At 38.9% G+C, this 22283-nt stretch overlaps 1 protein-coding gene across 1 annotated transcript; it reads right to left on the minus strand.

Moving 5' to 3' along the window:
- Window positions 1-243: 243 nt before the first annotated feature.
- On the minus strand, window positions 244-4808 carry LOC120917723 (P2X purinoceptor 7-like). Its single transcript, XM_040329199.1, has 4 exons — window positions 4791-4808; window positions 2690-2755; window positions 647-1008; window positions 244-547 (listed from the first exon to the last, which is right to left on the minus strand). The coding sequence occupies exons 3-4, from the start codon at window positions 835-837 to the stop codon at window positions 358-360; spliced, it is 381 nt and encodes a 126-aa protein (XP_040185133.1). The 5' UTR covers window positions 838-1008; window positions 2690-2755; window positions 4791-4808; the 3' UTR covers window positions 244-357.
- Between the last annotated feature and the right edge of the window lie 17475 nt (window positions 4809-22283).

Here is a 22283-nt window from a genome sequence, read left to right on the forward strand (position 1 = left end):
GTTTCCCTACTAGTAAAGACTAATAAATGCCTTCTACTGTTCCTTTTTTTTTACTCTTAATATTGATATAACAGATATATTTCTTATTATATATATTGTAAATATGTTTAATTTTTTTTGTTAAATTTGTCAACATTTCAATAAAAATTTTGTTTAAAAAGAAGTTTATGGATCTATTTTAATATTAGTAGAAAACAAATGTTACCTAAAGCATTATTTATAATAAAAGACAGAAAAATATTGTTATTTTAAATATAACTCTTTTTATTATGTTAAATTACATACAAAACTTTAATATATGAAAAAACAACCAAAAAAAAAAGACAACAACAAAAATTAACATTTTAAATTAAATAATTAATGATAAGCCATCTCTGATGCATTATAGTCCTCAGAATACATAAATCCTACATATGTACCATTGGGATCTGGAAAAAGCAGGCGTATGATGTTGACTGCACATGACGGGATCACCCTCCTGTTACCTTTCCCTAGGAAGCCATAGATACAGGATATATATGTCCTATATGCTATTTTTCTTAATCTCCTAATAAAAAAATAAAAATGTTATCAAAATAAAAAAATATTAGTAAAAGGAGAAATATATTAGTGTAAGTAGGATCAACATATATCTTTTTATATTTACCTGTTGTTATCAGGATCTACCTCTGGTCGTTCGTCATAAAATACTATATTGTTTATTATTGGTATTAGTCTATCTGAGGCTACCACTGTATTGAAAATTTCAACTTCTGTTATGCAAATTTTTCCTGGTGGAATATATTCTTTGACTTCCTCAAGTTCTTGGCAGCAAACGGCTTCAACGTTCGTGGGCATTGCAATGCAATTCTGGCATGAACACCAATTTTTGGTTCCGATTCTGTCAGTCACTTGTGATTCGGAGGAATCACTCCTGGTAGAAGAGCCAATGGTCGGGTTGATTGGGAATGCCGGATCATTTTCTCGTGGTGGATACCTAGCTAACAACTGATTTCTAAGAATATTCCACTACAAAGGAAAAAAAATAATATAGATCCAAAAAATAATATAGATCCAAAATATCATATATGAATACATACACATATATCTATGTCTGCACATCTATTTTAAAAAAATAGTTTGTCTGGTATTATAAAATAACAAGTTATTCATAAAAAATAATATTAACTTTGTTTGTAAATATATAAAACTGTTTTTTGTGTGTATGTGTGCGCGCCTAAAAAAATTGTATATATATATATATATATATATATATATATATATATATATATATATATATATATATATATATATATATATATATATATATATATATATATAGATATATATATATATATATAAATATATAGATATAGATATATAATTAGATGTTCTAGATATATATATATATAGATATTATATGTATATAGACATTGTATATCTATATGTTTTTTAAATAAATATATTTAAAAATATAAATATCTATGTTTTCTGTGTGTGAGATTATATATATCTATATCTATCTCTATATATATATTCTAACAAAATATATGTCTTTTTATTTTGTTTTATATTAACAAATATAAACACACATACAAAATATAAATATTAAATTCTTTGAATTGTTTCAATAATAAGTAAATAAATATTTTTTTTTACATATTTATTATAAAAACAACACAAAGAACATAATAGTTATATTTTGTATGTGTTTATATTTGTTAATCTAAAACAAAAAAAAAAATACAAATATTTTGATAATTATATATATATTACACACACACACACACCCTATCTCTTAGCAATTCCACTATATATATTTAAGTGTATTCTGCTCATTTTTTATAGATATATATATATATATATATGTGTATTTATTTATGTAATATTTATTTTAAATATACACTAATATGTAATTAAATAAACTTATATATCTACACAAACACAAAAAGAGAATGATTATATCACTACATATATATATATATATATATATATATACATATATATATATATATATATATATATATCTATATATGTGTGTGTATATATGTATATATATATATATATATATATAATCTATATATATATACATATACAAACACATATATATATATATATAATCTATATATATATACATATACAAACACAAACATACATAAATATATAAACCAGCATATCAGATTTTATAACATTTTTAGAAAATTCACTAGATAGCAAGATTAATTTATATATATATATATATATATATATATATATATATTCACACACACACATATATACATATATATATATATATATATATATCTATATATATATATATATATATCTATATGTAGGATTAAATCTAAAAAATGAAAAAAATATTAGATACTCGTTAATATAGTGAAATAATTAGAATGTGTGTTCTGGTGTGCGTGTGTGCATATACATATATACACACACACACACACATGTAATTATATATTTGAATGTATTTATATATAAAAATGTATTTATAACAATACAGTATTTTATTAAATACACTCAAATATACACAGTGTATTTTTTTGATTTCTTTTAAAAAATAGAGGTATACATATATAAATATATATTTTGTGTGTATATCTCTATATACACACAGAAACTCTAAATAAATATTTTTAGATATATATAATTTTTTTTTTTTTTTTTTAATTCAAATTTTATATTAAAATTAAATAATGAAACTTACTCTTTCCTCTTCACTCAATAAGCTGTAGCTTGCTGCTCTTTCCGCAGGAGATCTGGGATCACTCTCCTTAAAATAAAATGAAAAAAAATAATTGTATATTTTAAAAAAATATAACAACATATAAAGCTAAATATTAGAACAATTTAACTTACCATTTCAATGGTGGATTAGATTTTTATATCTTTTGAATATTATCTAGATTTAATGAAATAAAAAAAAAAGTTTTAAATACTATATGAACAATATTATACTTTATTTAATCCTATTTATAATAATTACAATAATAATGTAAAACTTAACACATTTTTTTTTTTATTGTGAAGTTTAAGGCTAAATAGAAATAAATAGTGTAGGATCTGTCTGTTAGAAAAAAATTCCTCTACAAGGCTTGTCTTATCCTAAACAGGCCTAGATTTTTTTTATATTAGTGTAGATTTGATTATCTTTTGAATTAATGTTATTTACTGTGTGTCTGTCTGAGTCATGACGTCTCTTGGCCCAACAATGTAAGATAGACTTAAATAAATACAGGTGGCCTGTTTTTTGCTTAGGCAGTCACAAGCATATGTTGATAACGGCTAAAGAGCCTGATAAAACCGGCTTGAAAAAAAAAGACTATACTCAGACAGTAGATAAGATCAGTGATAATAGACAGTGCTCTTTCTGGTTTAAACAAAAGCAGACAAGAAAACCTGTCCATTTTCACCTGTCCAAATAAAACAAATTCATGCTATTATACAAGTGAAAAATGAAATAAAATGTAGAGTGTTATTTACATTTAAAAAAAAAATATATATATATATATATATATATATATATATATATATATATATATGTGTATATGTGTGTGTATATATATATATATATATATATATATATATATATAATGATTTTATATACACATACATTAATTCATGTAGATATCTATATTTCACCAATTTTTTTACAATTAAAATAAGATTTTTGAGAGAGAGGGAGAGAGAGAGAGAAAGAGAGATATGTGTGTATATATATATACATATATATACACATACACACTATTTTTATTTTATTTAATCTAATTGAAGAGATATATATAGATATATATATATATATATATATATATATATATATATATATATATATATATATATATATATATATATTTATAGCTAAATGATTTATTATATATCTATATGTATATAAAATCATCAATAATATATTTATGGATATACACACATATGATTGTTTATATATCTATATATAATTTCATATATATGTATATGAAGATTTCTCATAAATCAATCAATAAATAAATATAGATATATATATATATATATATATATATATATAAACAATATGGAATGAGATATATATATATATATATATATATATATATATATATATATATATATATATATATATATATATAATGTCTCTCTCTCACACATTATATATATATATATATATATATATAATGTCTCTCTCTCACACATTATATATATATATATATATATATATATATATATATATATATATATATATATATATATATATAATGTCTGTCACATTCTATCACCCTCTATATATAGATATATATATACACATATATCTATATATCTAACTCTCTATATCTCTCTCTATATATATATATATATATATATATATATATATATATATATATATATATATATATATATATATATATATATATATATATATATATATATATAAACCAACATAAATACTCATAAATGATATAATATATTTATTTATAGGCAATTAATATATTATATATAACAATAAAAAAAAAATGAAGGCATATAGAAGTACAATGATTATTTTATAGATATATTTGTTTTTACAATAATCTAAAAAAAAAGAAGCACAAACATCAATCAAAAATCTAACAAATATTTTTAAATATATATGAATATAACATTATATTTGTGTATTAAATTTTAGATTTTTTTTTATGATTTTATGGAATAAAAAAAAATTTTTAGTCAGTAATTAGTTATAACAATTAAAAAACTATTTTATACTGTCGTTAGATTCTATTTCTATAATGAAACAATGATTATGTTTATTATACTATAAAATCATTCAGTAATTTTCTTACCTTGCTAGTCCGGTCTTCTCTGCTGTGAGTCTCTCAGTCTGTTGCTGTGTTCCACGAGGCTCTGTTATCATCACAACGGGGCGGGAACTTTTCATTCATACGCCTGCCGTTGCGATGGCAACAGAGACGCTCAAGCCGCCAGGGAACATTCGACACTGCGCATGAACGAGATTTTGCGGTGGATGCTGGGACAGCATCCACCGCAAATAGGAAGTAACTCCTTGCTGGAATCGCGTGCCCAAAGCTAAAATGGCCACGGGACGCGAGGGAGAATATAAGTTATTCTTGGGGCTGAAATAGAAGCGGAGCAACGGACGAACCCCGGAATCGTGAGTTTAGCACAGCAGTGCTAATAGAGATATCAATGGGGATAAAAAAAAAACTCGATTAGGCCGCGGGCGATCCGCTTTAATTCCTGCTAGTTTCCAAACCTGAAAACCTTCAAGCCTGAAGACCTCCATCAGGTTTAGGTTGTCCCACAAAGGAGTGTCCGCAAGAAATCCCGAGACACCCAAGGTGGATCTAACCATAGACCACAGCTTCCTAAGGAGGACCACGGTGGGTGCCGCCTGAGGCAGATGCGGAAAACCCGCCTCCAAATTTGCTTGGACCGACGCACTCCCCGAACCCGTTCGCAGTAGAGTATCAATTGAGTCATTATCATTGGCCCGCCCCATGCCACACAGATGCTGCATTTGAGAGGCTAAAAAGTAGAACTTAGGATTAGGGACAGCCGCTCCTCCCTGGTCTTTATCATATTGTAACGTGGACAATCTGATACGGGCCACTTTTTTTTTCCAAATTAGTGATCTAAACAAGGAATCTATCCGGGTGAACCAACGACGAGGTATCCACTGAGGGGAATTGTGCATAATGTATAGAAGTTGGGGGCCCCACACCATTTTTATTAAATTTATTCTACCTATTACTGATAGCGGAAGTTTGCACCAGGTATTACAGGTCATTTGCAGACGGCCATCTTTAATAATGGCAGTGCTAATAAGTAGCACTTTCCCATTGCAGTTGGAGCGCATTTACAAAGTGGCTAGGTCAGGGATAGTATTCTGTTGGTGAGGGACAGTGTGCCTAGCGTAGGGAAAGATTCCTGTTGAGGAGGGACAGTGTAGGGACCTTACCCCTGAGCTGTTACTTGGACCTACTTTCTTCTTCCTCCTAGGTGCCCTTGTCGCCACACCATCTACCCGTCACCTCCTTCATCAGATGCTTTCAGGTATGGCAAGCCTGCTAATGTGTCTTTTACAATATTGTGTTTTTGTGTAATACAAGTCCTTCTGTAAGGTACTGAAGTGCTGGTTTCACCTGTGATATTCAGATCCTGTAGTATCCTTATTGGAACTTTGTGTTAATACATTTTACTGCTTACCTTGGCCTCCATGTTCATTTACTCCACTTTGGATACCAAACACTTGGCCCCTCTACGGCCTCTTTCATACAAGGCGGACTCTATGGAGTGCGCCAGTTGCGCCAGGTCAGGGAGATATTTCTCCGCTGAGCCTGCAAATGACAAGTCCCTCTCTGCTCACTGAGCGGGGAGGGGCTTGTGTAGCACCGCTGTCTCCTATAGAGAGATCTGATGAAAACAGACAGCATATCCGTTTTCATCAGATCTCACCCCATCTGATCCACAATGGATGGATGGGGACGTATCGCCATACATCTGATTTTGGCAGATCGGATCGGGTCGGATGTCAGCGGACAATTCTCCGCTGACATCTGACACTTGATATGATTTCATGGAGCGGCCGTTCAGGTCTTCCAAAAAAACTGACAGGCGGACCTGAACGGTCCGACCATGTGAAAGGGGCCTTACAGGTATGTGTAAGGATGGGGGTACAGGATATTGGCATTACAATTCTATATTTTAGTCTTGACAAATGATACATAATGGGCAAACTATTACCTGATATGTGCAATCTCCAGTTGTTATATATATTTTGTATTAGGGATTTAATTTTTTTTATCCAATGTTATTTTACTTGGTCACCAGTTCTTTGTTGCGATTACCATTAGGAAAGTATGTAATGCATAACGACTGGTCAAGCTGCCTTTGCCACCGTAGAGGGTAGTTCATGTGAAGTGGTATGGATCTGGATGGCTGCAAGGCAGTGTGGGAGGGAAAATGTTAAACTCTGTAGTGGTCTCTTACTTTCCCTATTATGCTTTATTGACTATTGAGCAGAAGCTTATGATCTCCATTTGTTATGTAAGCAAGCAGTCGATATAGTGATTTTCTGACACAGTAGGTACACCCACCTATTTACTAAAGTAGAAGTCATTTCTTTAGCTTAAAACGTCCACCACCTGAGGGCTCAGAAATATTTAGTTCTCTAATAACAGCTTGAAAAACAACAAGGGAAAACTAAAGGGAGAAAACTATATAGCAACGAACACATAAAAAAGTACAGATATAATCACAAGATTTTATTTACAATTAAAAAGCTTGTGAGTGCATCAGTACTCCATTTATTTATAGGTTAGTTAATGTACATTTTTGAAGAATGCACAAGTATTGTTTTTTACTTTTTTCCTAAATATAGATATATGTTTGTCCCAAGCAGGGTCGAATCCCGCACGTTTTAGGAGATATTCACGCTGAACACAGTTGTGTGTTGCCAGGTACAACAGCCATCAACAGGCAGGACAGATACTAAAGCCTCGTAAACACGATCTGACTTTCTGCGGACAAAGCACTTTTGACACTTTGTGGGAACCAGTGACACGAATACATTGCACAGTGCTAAAAATATGCACTGTCACTATACTAATGACACTGCCTGGGAAGGGGGTAAACATCTAGTGTGATTAAAGGATTAAATGTGTGCCTAGCCAGTGTTTTGGTGTACTGTTTGAGGTGCTTTAACTAAGGGAAGTGATTCCTTTTTTTTTTCCTGCTTTGCGGTGTGCATTACTTCCACAGTGGCCGGACAGAGCTCTGCCTTGTTTACATTGGTAAGGCTCTGTCCTGTGTGTCTTCCTGACGATCGGCGGGTGCCAGCGGTCATCCATTGGCTGGCACCCGCTGATCGGCATTTGCTGTGCATTACTACAGTACAGCCAGGTTGCTGGTGGCACGTGTGTCCACTAACCGAATGTACTGGATCATATACCTAGTACGTGATCTGGCGAAGGAGAGCCGCCTTGCCACTGTATATGTAAACCCACTTCCCGAATGTGCCGGATCATATACCTAGTACACGATCTCGCAAAGGAGAACCGCCTTGCCGCTGTATATGTAAGCCCACTACACGAATGTGCCGGATCATATACCTAGTACACGATCTCGGGAAGGAGAACCGCCTTGACGCTGTATATCTAAGCCCACTACCCGAATGTGCCGGATCATATACCTAGTACGTGATCTGGTGACGGAGAGCTGCCTTGCCGCTGTATATGTAAGTCCACTACCCAAATGTGCCAGATCATATACCTAGTACGTAATCTGGCGAAGGAAAGCCGCCTTGCCGCTGTATATGTAATCCCACTACCCGAATGTATCAGATCATATACCAAGTACGTGATCTGGCGAAGGAGAGCTGCCTTGCCGCTGTATATGTAAGCCCACTACCCGAATGTGCCGGATCATATACCTAGTACACAATCTCGCGAAGGAGAACCGCCTTGACGCTGTATATGTAAGCCCACTACCCGAATGTGCCGGATCATATACCTAGTACACGATCTCAAGAAAGAAGAACTGCCTTGCCGCTGTATATGTAAGCCCACTACCCGAATGTGCCGGATTATATACCTAGTACACGATCTCGCAAAGGAGAGCCGCCTTGCCGCTGTATATGTAAGCCCACTACCCGAATGTGGCGGATCATATACCTAGTACACGATCTCGGGAAGGAGAACTGCCTTGTCGCTGTATATGTAAGCCCTCTACCCGAATGTGCCAGATCATATACCTAGTACGTAGTCTGGCGAAGGAGAGCCGCCTTGTCGCTGTATATGTAATCCCACTACCCGAATGTACCAGATCATATACCTACTGTAGTACGTGATCTGGCGAAGGAGAGCTGCCTTGCCGTTGCATATGTAAGCCCACTACCCGAATGTACCAGATCAAATATCTAGTACGTGATCTGGCGAAGGAGAGCTGCCTTGCCGCTGTATATGTAAGCCTGCTACCTGAATGTGCCAGATCATATACCTAGTATATGATCTGGCGAAGGAGAGCTGCCTTGCTGCTGTACCGACAAGCGGATATACTGTATGCAAATTTTAAAATGTGATAGAAACTGATTATAGGCTGTCGTTTTGTATATCTTGCTAGATTTCCTTTAATGTTCAATAACCCATATTTTAGGTTTAGTGCCTCACTTTTCACAGACATTATAAATAAGTATATAAATGTTAGGATACGACACATGAACACAAAGAACATCACTTTACAAAAACCTCACCTGAAGAATAAAATATTCAAACTCTTTCATCTGAATGAGCAGATCTACACTCGACAGATTTCAGAAAATGCCCATGTGTTTCCTTATTTTCATCTTGAAGCCCTTTTTTCCGATGCTGACTGTAGCACTTTCATTGGAAAAAAAAATGGTTGCAATGCTTTGAGGTCCAGCTAGAAGTTTGGAGTGCACCCGATTTAAATGAAAGCAGCGTGTCAAGCTAATCCAAGAAAATCAAAGCAATCTTTCGCCAGGATGTGAATGCCGTCCTTGAGCTGTCAGCCTTGCAATCAACCTGCATTTTCAGCTTGCAATTCGAAGAAAAAAGAATATTAAGGATTAATGTGAGTCTTGGTCATACTCACAGCACACCGCTATATTTTATGTGACAAAGAAGACTGTCCTGCCAATAATGTAGCTGTGCCAACAGCTATACGAAGAGACACGGCACTCAAAAGAAAAATACAATTTTCAAGCAGATAGAATGCTACCATAAACCTGGTAAATGTGTCATTCTTTAGCGTAGCCAGCCCTTGGATCTGGTATATGGACCTGCTACAGGTCAATGGCCTCCATCACCAGAATTTCAGTGGAAGGCTTTTAGGCGCAGATGTTTTACTTTAAAAAAATAATAATTTGATGTGACAATAGTGGTAGTATCACTGTCATAACTTTTTAGAAATAAAATGTTTATTCTCTAAATTATGGAGGTTAACCACTTCCGGACCGCCCACTGTATATATACGTCGGCACTTTGAAGAGGGGTATCTTGGTTAAGGTAGCAGCTAGATACCATAACCCAGGTATCCATCTCTTCGGGCAGTCCGGTTAATGGTGGTCTCTGCACGAGGTCATTGTTATAGGCAGCGGGAGAGGGGGCCTCTTGGGTATCTGGTTTTGAAAAGTACTTGCTCACACTTCTGCCCTAATCACCTAGGTGATCCGAGTGGAAGTTTATCACTCTCTCTATGCCCACAGTCTCCTGGGGTACATCACAGGTCCCAAATGGTTGCGGCCGGTATCCAAATGTCTGGTGTGCATCTGTATCTGCATACAAGCATGTTTTGATGTGGGAAAAGGGTGACGTGGAAGAGGGGTGAGGCAATTAAGGGGCAGTTTATTTCCTCTTTAACTGGTTCCCGACCGGCTCACACAGATATACTGTGGCAGAATGGCTCCCATGGGCGAAATCCCGTACCGGTATGTCCTTCCCTTTATTGGCCACCAGAGGGCACACATGCGCGCCCTCTGCACGGCGGGGGACCGTATGTGCGTGGCTGTCCGACACAATCGCCGCCGGCCACGCGCAATCACGTGCACGAGCACAGTACAGTTATATACTGTTTTTGATTAACCACTTCAGCCCCGGAAGATTTTACTCCCTTCCAGACCAGAGCACTTTTTACAATTTGGAAGATTTTACTCCCTTCCGGACCAGAGCACTTTTTACAATTTGGAAGATTTTACTCCCTTCCGGACCAGAGCACTTTTTACAATTTGGAAGATTTTACTCCCTTCCGGACCAGAGCACTTTTTACAATTTGGCATTGCGTTGCTTTAACTGACAATTGTGCGGCCAAACTACATTTGGGTCCTTTTTTTCCCACAAATAGAGCTTTCTTTTGGTGGTATTTGATCACCTCTGCAGTTTTTATTTTTTGCACAATAAACAAAAAAATACAGAGGCAGATCCACAAAGAGAGTATCTAGTGATACACCGGCGTACTTTCAAATTTCCTGCGTTGTATCTTTGTTTTGAATCCTCAAAACAAGATACAACGGCATCTGGGTTAGATCCGACAGGCGTACGTCTTCGTACGCCTTCGGATCTAAGATGCAATTCTTCGGCGTCCGCTGGGTGGCGTTCCCGTCGTAATCCGCGTCGAGTATGCAAATTAGCTATTTCCGACGATCCACGAACGTACGATCGGCCATCGCATTCTTTTACGTCGTCTCTAGTCGGCTTTTTCCGGCGTATAGTTATAGCTGCTATATGGTGGCATACTGGCATATGTTAAGTATGGCCGTCGTTCCCGTGTATAATTTTGAAAATTTTATTTCGTTTGCGTAAGTCGTCCGTGAATCGGGCTGGACGTAATTTACGTCCACGTCAAAACAATGACGTCCTTGCGACGTCATTTAGCGCAATGCACGGTGGGAAATTTAGGGACGGCGCATGCGCAGTTCGTTCGGCGAACACGCCCCCTACTTGCCGCATTTGAATTGCGCGCCATTACGCCGTGAGAGATACACTACGCCGCCGTAACTTACGGCGTGAATTCTTTGTGGATTCGAAGCTGGGAAAAATAAGTTACAGCGGCGTAGTATATCTCACATACGCTGCGCCCATGCAATTGTTTGTGGATCTGCCCCACAGACTTTTAAAAAAAAAAAAAAAACTTTTTGCTATAATAAATATCCCCAATAAAAAAAAAAAATCTTCATTAGTTTAGGCCAATATATATATTTTTGGAACAAAAAAAAATTGATTGGTTTGTGCAAAAGTTATAGCGTCTACATACTATGGGAAAGATTTATGGCATTTTTGTTGTACTAGTAATTGCGGTGATCTGCAATTTTTAGTGGTACTGTGACATTGCGGTGGACGGATCGGACACTTTTGACACTTTTTTGGGACCATTGGCAATTATTCAGAGAACAGTGCTATAAAAATGCACTGATTACTGTGTAAATGTCACTGACAGAAAGGGGTTAACACTAGGGGGCAATCAAGGGGTTAAATGTGTGTTCCCTTAGCGTATGTCTCTTCTGGATGCTGAAATACATCCTGAATTTTTTCCAGATATTCTGAAAGCGTCTTTGTGTGCGATGCCTTGGAATTAATAATCTTTCTTGTTTGTACTTATTCTTCATAAATACGTTCCCCTTGAGAAGTCCTACAACTTCCAATAATATAGATGTATCCGCTTATTTATTAAGAAAGGATTGAAGTGACTGCTTTGACTTTCTCAGGAAAACTTGAATAGTCTAATGCTGCAAAAAAAAAAAAAAATTAAGATGTTACTTACAAGGAAAAGGTCAAGGAGGAAAATAAAAACATTTATTATAAAAGCCGCACTAGACAGAAAAGGCAAATAAAACAAAAAAGAAACATAACAAAACAATGAGAAACAATTCAATAAATAAAAATGCATTTTTAAATTGCGCTCTGACACCCTGTACACACGATCGGTCCATCCGATGAGAACGGTCTGATGGACCGTTTTCATCGGTTAACCGATGAAGCTGACTGATGGTCCGTCACGCCTACACACCATCGGTTAAAAAAACGATCGTGTCAGAACGCAGTGACGTAAAACACAACGACGTGCTGAAACAAACGAAGTTCGGTGCTTCCAAGCATGCGTCGACTTGATTCTGAGCATGCGTGGATTTTTAACCAATGGTCGTGCCTACTAACGATCGTTTTTTTTCTATCGGTTAGGTATCCATCGGTTACATTTAAAACAAGATTGCTTTTTTTTAACCTATGGATAAATAACCGATGGGGCCCACACACGATCGGTTTGGTCCGATGAAAACGGTCCTTCAGACCGCTCTCATCGGTTTGACCGATCGTGTGTACGCGGCATGAAGCTCTGTTCATTTTCTTTGAAAAAAAAAAATAGAACATAGACATTTTAAAACTTTTTTTTCCTAATTGGCATTAATGGAAGCTTTTGGCTGAGGATCAGTCATTTTAGTTTTTATTTCTAAATGTTCTAGAATGGTGTTTTATATCTAAAAAGGGCGTTGGCCAGGAACTTGTCTTGCATACAAACGGCAAAGAATTGTTGTCCAACAAAAACAAAACTATGGGCTAGATTCAGGTTGGGGCGCGCATAGTTACGGCGGCGCAGCGTATTGTATTTACGCTACGCCGCCGTAAGTTAGAGAGGCATTTTCTGTATTCACAAAGCACTTGCCTTCTAAGTTACGGCGGCGTAGCGTAAATACGATACGCTGCGCCGCCGTAACTATGCGCGCCCCTACCTGAATCTAGCCCATAGTTTTGTTTTTGTTGGACAACAATTCTTTGCCGTTTGTATGCAAGACAAGTTCCTGGCCAACGCCCTTTTTAGATATAAAACACCATTCTAGAACATTTAGAAATAAAAACTAAATGGGTAAATGGGGCCGGCGTAAGCGCGCGTAATTCAAATGTGGATGAGGGGGCGTGTTTTATGTTAATTCTTGGTGACCCGACGTGATTGACGTTTTTCCCGAACGGCGCATGCGCCGTCCGTGGAATTTCCCAGTGTGCATTGCTCCAAAGTACGCTGCAAGGACGTCATTGGTTTCAAAGTGAACGTAAATTACGTCCAGCCCTATTCGCAAACGACTTACGCAAACGACGTAAAAAAATTAAAAATTCGACGCGGCAACGACGGCCATACTTAACATTGCGTGCGCCTCCTAATAGCAGGAGCAACCTTACGCTGAAAAAGCCTAACGTAAACGACGTAAAAAAATAGCGCCGGGCGTGCGTAAATTTGTGAATCGGCGTATCTAGATCATTTGCATATTCTACGCCGAAAACGACGGAAGCGCCACCTAGCAGCCAGCGTAAATATGCACCCTGAGATACGACGGTGTAAGAGACTTACGCCAGTCGCATCTTAGGCTAATGTCGGCGTATCTTGCTTTCTGAATACAGAAAGAAGATACGCCGGCACAGATTTGAATTTACGCGGCCGTAAATTCTCTCTGAATCTAGCCCTATGTGTTTTTTCTGCTCTTTAGCGCCACCCTTTGGGCAACTTCTGCTAATGTTGTCTTATGGTTAGCATTGCTTCCCCTCCGAATCTATACTAGACCCAAGGGCCTGGTATGGACCTTGGGGGGACCCCACAATGCTTTTTTTTTTTTGCCGGCAATTCTTTTTTTTTTTTTTTTTTTCGGGGGAAGCCAAGTTTTTATTGAAAAAATTTGAGAGTTAAACAAGTCAAAAGTCATACAAATGGTAAAAGGACATATCAAGCAGTTAAAACTTGAGATTGGAGAGCATTGCTTAGGTAAACAACCTATTCTATAGAACAGTCTGAAATCATCCAGGGTAAGTGGTCACTGGTCAGCCAACCCATGAGCCAGTATGTCCCATTGTGTGCATATGTGGTACACAATGTAGTGGATTGGAAATCGGGCCTATATGGCCCTCTTTTTTCACAATATATAAATACTGTATATACTATATACAGTATATAGATTTATATACAGGGCTAGATTCAGAAAGAATTTACGCCAACGTATCTATTGATACGCCGCGTAAATTCAAAGCTGCGCCGGCGTATCTTCTTTCTGTATTCAGAAAGCAAGATACGCCGAAATTAGGCTAAGATCCGACTGGCGTAAGTCTCTTACGCCGTCGTATCTTAGTTGCATATTTACGCTGGCCGCTAGGTGGCGCTTCCGTCGATTTACGAGAGGAATATGCTAATTAAGTAGATACGCCGATTCAGAAACGTACGTCCGCCCGGCGCATTTTTTTACGTCGTTTACGTTAGGCTTTTTCCGGCGTAAAGTTACCCCTGCTATATGAGGCGTACGCAATGTTAAGTATGGACGTCGTTCCCGCGTCGAATTTTGTAAATTTTACGTTGTTTGCGTAAGTCGTTCGCGAATAGGGCTTACGTAAGTTACGTTCACGTCTAAAGCATTGACGATTTGCGGCTTAATTTCGAGCATGCGCAGTACGGCCGGCGCGGGAGCGCGCCTCATTTAAATGGGACTCGCCCCATTTGAATAGGAACGCCTTGCGCCGGCCGGATTTAAGTTACACAGCCTGAAATTTCTAGGTAAGTGCTTTGTGGATCGGGCACTTAGGTAGAAATTTTAAGGCAGTGTAACTTAAATGGGATTTTTTAAGTTGCGCCAGGTTTTTGTGGATCTGGCCCTGGGATTCTTTCACGAATGTCAAATACGTGGGGTCACACTAAATTTAAGTAAAACACACCCACATCATCCACATTTGAATTAGGCGGGCTTACGCTGGACCTCATACGCTACGGCGCCGTAACTTAGGGCGCAAGTTCTTTATGAATACGGAACTTGCGCCCTAAGTTACGGCGGCGTAACGTATCTGAGATACGTTATGCCAGCAGAAAAATACGCCGGGCATTTCTGAATCTAGCCCACAGTATTTATATATTGTTGAAAAACAGAGCCGCATAGGCCCAATTTTCAATCCACTACAGAAACAAAATTTCAAACAAAACTCATTCTTGATGCCAGAGGGGAATGCAGCATATTGTGGCAATTTATACTAAACCGTCCAAAATAGATCCGTCTGTTGCTGATATTTATTGAAGCAGTAAAAGTGTCTGTTTCTTACTGTTTGTTGTTTTTATCTTAATAGTGATTTGTTTAATTGTATCAGTTAGGGTTTACTAATATATGTTCTAGATAAATACATTATTGTTGGTTGGATAAATAATATAAAATTCACTGAGTTAATTTTTTTCAGAGAATGGTGAATATTGAGTAATTAAGTGCTAAATGTGCCCATAGATTTCAGAGGGAAGTTAGACATGCAGCCACAATCTGACATCCCCCCCAGCACTGCTGTGCTACACTTCCATCATAAACACAAATGCTTGGCTTCTTGTCAAAAAAGGAAACAATAGCAATTGGAACATGTTTCATAACTCAATTTCTCTATTAATTTGTAACTCTTAATTGAAGTGAATGTTTACTGAACACCTTCTGGTGTCAGCCACCTGATGTCAGGTCCTTCTCACTAAGTAATACCATTACAGACATTGGGCCAGATCCAAAAGAAGTTACGTCGGCGTATCTATTGATATGCTGCGTAAGTTCTAGGATGCTCCGGCGTATCTTTGTTTACAAGATACGCCTGAATGGGGGCTAGATCCGACTGAAGTACGTCTGAGTACGACGTCGGACCTTAGGTGCATATTTACGCTGGCCGCTAGGTGGTGCTTCCGTTGATTTCCGCGAGTATGCAAATTAGCTAGATACGCCGATTCTCAGAACGTATGTCCGGCCGGTGCATTTTTTTATGTCGTTTACGTAAGGCTTTTTTCGGCGTAACGTTACCCCTGGGTCTATGAGGTGTACGCAATGTTAAGTATGGACGTCGGGACAGCGTCAAATTTTCCGTTGTGTACGTCGTTTGCATAAAACGTTCGCGAATAGGGCTTTGCGTAAATTACGTTCACGTCGAAAGCATTAACTATTTGCGACGTGATTTCGAGCATGCGTACTGGGATACCCCCACGGACGGCGCATGCGCCGCTTAAAAAAACTTCATTTACGTGGGGTCAAGTTGAATTAACATAAAAAACGCCCACATGTTTGTCATTTGAATTCCGCGCCCTTACGCCGACACAATTACGCTACGCCGCCGTAACTTTAGACACAAGTGCTTTGTGAATACAGCACTTGCCAGTCAAAGTAGCGGTGGCGTAGCGTGACTACGATACGCTACGCCTGCTTAAAATTACGCCGATCTATGTGGATCTGGCCCTAATTGTATATACAAATTTCCCTAATTATTCCATATATTTTAATTTAATAAATAATTTCACATTTGAAGAATGTGGGAATGCACACAATATTATGCACATTCCCTCAGCGTACCATACATGTTCTTCTATTTATGTATATATTGGGGTTAGATCAAGTGAGGATCACTTTCCTGGGAAAAGGCAGTCCAAATGCCAGGTCTTTCCTAAAATTCTTCTTTAGTTAAAAAGGTTACAGACAAAACAAACAGAAAATAAATCCTCACCATGTAGGCATTAAAAGGCACCCTCTTGCTCCAGTCCTTCCTTCGTTATCCCACCTACTGCTGGTCAACAATGGGAAGCAAAACCCATCCAGGGTTCCAATCCACACTACCAAGGTGGCCTGAAAAACTCGGACCAGATTCCACCTTAGTTAGCCACATATGCAAGCAAGCAAGGTGAAACATACTGCCCCTCAACCACCTATATGTGTGTGTGTGTGTGTGTGTGTGTGTGTGTGTGTGTGTGTGTATGTATATATTTATAAAAAAAAAAATCCACAAAGTATCAGAGTCACGTGTGTCTATCTGATGCTGTAAAAAGGAATGAACCTGTCAAAATCTGAACTCCTTCCTTGTGGGGAGCCAATGTTTCATCCTAAAGTAAATGATGTCACCCACCCCACTGTGGTGCACTACATTATGAAAAAAAGGCATATTATCCTCTTTGATGCAGTTTTGGTGCAGTAAGCAGCCCATTCAAATGTGGGCTGCCTTATTGCAATGCACGTAAACTGGCATAAAAACTCACATTAAAGGGGTTGTAAAAGGTAAAAAAATAAAATAAATCCCTAAATAGCTTCCTTTACCTTCACTTACCTCATCCTTCGATTTTGCTTTTAAATGTCCTTATTTCTTCTGAGAAATCCTCACTTCCTGTTCTTCTGTCTGTAACTCACCACAGTAATGCAAGGCTTTCTCCTTAGTGAGGGGGGAGGGGGCAAGCAGGAGTGTCAGGACGCCCACTAACACACAGCTCCTTTCTCTATCTGCAAAGTAGAGAGTGCCCTGACTCTCCTGCTCACCCCCTCCCCCCTCAAGAGGCTTTCTCCCCACCAGGGAGAAAGCCTTGCATTACTGTGTGGAGTTACAGACAGAAGAACAGGAAGTGAGGATTTATCAGAAGAAATAAGGACATTTAAAAGCAAAATGGAAGGATGAGGTAAGTGAAGGAGGACTGCACTAAGGTAAAGGAAGCTATTTAGGGATGTTTTTTTTTTTTTACCTTTACAACCCCTTTAATTCATGTGCATTACCAGACTAACACATGTGTGAAAATAGCCTTAATCAAATACTTACCTTTAAAACCCAATTCCAGTCAAATAAAAAATAGATAAATAAAAGCCAACATCAAGTGCCGAAAATGAAAGAGCAGCTCACACTTAGATCCTTAAACCCATACATATACAGGCATACCCTACTTTATGTACCCTCACTTTACGTACACTCGTGATTACAGACACTTTGGTGTCTATGGGAAATCTTGGTCAGCTTGACATGGCACTGCTCCCGGTTTTTAACATTGGAATCTTTGGGAAACCTTGGTCAGCTTGACATGGCACTGCTCCCGGTTTTTAACATTGGAATCTTTGGGAAATCTTGGCAGCTTGACATGGCACTGCTCCCGTCTTTTTAAAATTGGAATCTATGGGAAATCTTGGCAGCTTGACATGGCACTGCTCCCGTCTTTTTAAAATTGGAATCTTTGGGAAATCTTGGCAGCTTGACATGGCACTGCTCTCGTCTTTTTAAAATTGGAATCTATGGGAAATCTTGGCAGCTTGACATGGCACTGCTCCCGGTTTTTAACATTAGAGTCTATGGGAAATATTGGCAGCTTGATATGGCACTGCTCCCGGTTTTTAACATTGAAGTCTATGGAAAATCTTGGTCAGCTTGACATGGCACTGCTCCCGGTTTTTAACATTGGAGTCTATGGGAAATCTTGGCAGCTTGACATGGCACTGCTCCTGGTTTTTAACATGGGAGTCTATGGGAAATCTTGGTCAGCTTGATATGGCACTGCTCCCGTTTTTTAACATTGGAGTCTATGGGAAATCTTGGCAGCTTGACATGGCACTGCTCCTGGTTTTTAACATTGGAGTCTATGGGAAATCTTGGTCAGCTTGACATGGCTCGTGCCCGGAGGTCACATTGACTGCCGGCCACGTACGATCGCGGGAACGAGAGACAGAACAGGGACGTGAGTGAGTGAGTGAGTGAGTAACTTATATAGCGCTACAAATGCAAACTAAATCGCCTCAAGGCGCTTTGCATCCAGTGTCTCCCTGATCCTTCAGAAGAGGTGGGTCTTAAGTTTTTTCCTGAAAGCCCGATGTTTTTTTTTCATGCAGATGTTCGTGGGTAGAGCACTCCATAGCCGTGGTCCTTATAAACACACACATCCCTGTTCTGTGAGGAGACGAGAGTCAGATTGTGAGTTCCTACTAGCTAGGAACCATGATCTGTCATTTCCTCCAGTCAGCTTCCTCCACTTACAGTTAGAACACACCCAGGGAACACAGTTAACCCCTTGATCGCCTCCTAGTGCTAACCCCTACCCTGCCAGTGACATTTACACAGTAATCAGTGCATTTTTATAGCACTGATGCTGTATAATTGTCAATGGTCCCAAAAATATAAATGAAATAAGGGGGGGGGGGGGTTCTTCTTTTAGGCTTTGGTGTTTTGTTTTGTTTTTTCCTTTAAGGTGGGGGGGGGGCAGAAAAAGGAAAGGAGGGGAATAGTCTGATATTAGCTGCTATGTCTGGAACATTAGGGGGGTAGTTGCTGTGCCGGGTCCTGAATCAGGGGTTGCGTTCCCCATGACCAGGTTTGGTTAGCAATTTGGAAAGTGAAATATAGATGGAGATATTTCCCGTCTTTGATATTCCCCCAGATCCAACGTCAAGGTTTAACAATATTAAATTTGATGATATGTTATTGGTTGCTTATATACAGGTGATGTATGTTAAAGGGGTTGTAAAGGGAAATGTTTTTTCACCTTAATGCATCCTATGCATTAAGGTGAAAAAACATCTGACGGTCCTGGCCCCCCCCCCCCCGAACCCCCATTTTACTTACCTGACCCCTCGAAAGTCCCATGCGCGTCCACTCGATCCTCTTCGGGTTCCCAGCCTGGCCGTTGATTGGCTAGGCTGGACGGATTGATAGCAGTGCAGCCATTGGCTGGCACTGCTGTCAATCACATCGGATGACGCGGCGCGCCGGGGGGTGGGGCCGAGTGATACAGTCGGCAGCTATGCCCACCGCTGTATCACGGGAGCGCGCTCGCAAAAGCTTTCCACCATGCTCGCTCGCTCGCATGAAGGTGGAAAGCTTTTGCGAGGAGGAGCCGAGACAGCCGCCGAGGGACCCCAGAAGACAGGGTTAGGGGACACTCTGTGCAAAACGAGCTGCACAGTGGAGGTAAGTATAACATGTTTGTCATTTAAAAAATTTCTCATTTTCTTTTTGTTAAAAAAATAAATAAAGAAATTAGAAAAAAAAAATTAATTCTTCCAGTGTTTGGCCAGCTTTAGATACTTCAAGGTGTCCCCTTTTCCCATCCCACAAAGTCATGGATTCCGTTGTAATAAATTTCTAGTTGTTCTGACGCTTTTGTGTCATTTGAAAACATCACGGTCTGAACTGATCTTGCCTTTTAAGAAAATCTGTAGAAATATATTATAATAAAAGACGGTGGCGTGCTCACATTTTTATATTCATGATGAAAGCAGAAAAACAGAGAAGAGGAGGAGTGGGAAGTAAAGTACACAGCACTTGGTTCAGTTTGCAGTGGAGAGCTGAGATTATCAGAGTGAATCATGTTCTATGCAGTTTTATTCAGTCTCCCCGGGGTGACGCAGGACATTCATATGTAGGTGAAGTGAGAATGATTTGCAGGCTGTTTCGGCTCAGCATCCCAGCATGTCTACAGGCTGCAGACGACAGGGAGCCTGCAGTGATTTCACTTTCATGCTGTTCTTTACCTCCCACTTCCCACTTTACCTTGCTATCTTTCTTTCTTTTTTTTTTTTTTTTTCTTTTTACAGAAAATGAATCTAATTTCAATAAATTCAGAACTATACCACCGTAATTTTGTTCTTCCCAAGTCGATAAAAAATAAAGCTGTCACGGTTGCATGGGTCATCCCGATGTTACAAAAATGAGTGCAGCTTTCAAATAAATATATGTGTTAAGATGAAAGAAAAGGACCTAGGGCCAGATTCACAGTCGAGATACGACGCATCTCTCAGAGTATCTATGCGACTGATTTATAGAATCAGTTACGCATAGATAGCCCCTAGATCTGACAGGTGTAATTGTTTTACACTGTCGGATCTTAGGATGCAATACCGCGGCCGCCACTGGGGGGAGTTTGCGTCGTAAACCAGCGTCGGGTATGCAAATTAGTAGTTACGGCGATCCACGACGGATTTTCGCGTTCGCTACGTCGCTGCTAGTCTAGTTTCCCGTCGCAAAGTTAGTCGGTGTTTTAGGTGCCCTAACTTTAGACAGCACACGTATGTGCTGTTTAAAGAATGGCCGTCGTTCCCGCGTCAAAATTTAAAAATGTTTTCTTCTTGCGTTAAACGTCCAGGAATACGAAAGTACGCTACGCACGTCGCACGTCGTCGCTGTTCGAAAAAATTACGTCACTTCGCGCAAAGCACGGCAGGAAATTCAAAATAGAGCATGCGCAGTAGGTCCGGCATGGGAGCGCGCCTAATTTAAATGGCACACGCCCCTTTGAATTACGCGGGCTTACGCCAGAGGCTGCCAGCGTAAGTTTTCATGCAAGAGCTTGATGAAAACTTGCGGCGGTGTAACGTATCTACGATACGTTACACCACTGCTAGTCTACGTGAATCTGGCCCCTAGGTCCCACAAATATAATGCCCACCCAAAGCGGCAAAAGGTCCCAACGGAACGTGTGATGATCAAAATATTGAATGTATGATCCCAGGGGGATTGTCATCTGGGAGGTCGCCCAGATGATTGACGTCTGTTCCCCCGGTGGATAAGGCCCCGCCCCCCCCTCGTATTGCGTAGGCGCGCACGAGTTACGGGGTTTCCAAAAGAAGCCGAACATGCAGAGCACAGGTGCCGTATAGAGCCAACTTACATCTCTGCATGTTCGGCTTTTTTCGGAAACCCCGTAACTCGTGCGCGCCTACGCAATACGGGGGGCGGGGCCTTATCTGCCGTGGCGAACAGACGTCAATCATCTGGGCGACCTCCCAGATGACAATCCCCCTAGGCATAGAAACGCCTACTCCCGCGGGGAGAAGTAGATTGAAAAAATGGATTACAAGGTACGTACAGCATAAAAAAAAAACTAATTGCGGACAATACTTGTTACGAATATAAGGGAGTTGGTCAGATATACATGTTATTAGGGTGAACCTCCACTTTAAAGTGATAATATAGGTTCCCGTTTAACAAAAATATCATACTTACCTCCACTGTGCAGTTTTGGGCCCGATCCTCCTGTTCTGGGGTCCCACGGCGGGACCGATTGTGTGTGGGCCCCATCTGACT

Source organism: Rana temporaria, chromosome 11, assembly GCF_905171775.1.
Source record: "Rana temporaria chromosome 11, aRanTem1.1, whole genome shotgun sequence".
Lineage (NCBI taxonomy): Eukaryota > Metazoa > Chordata > Amphibia > Anura > Ranidae > Rana > Rana temporaria.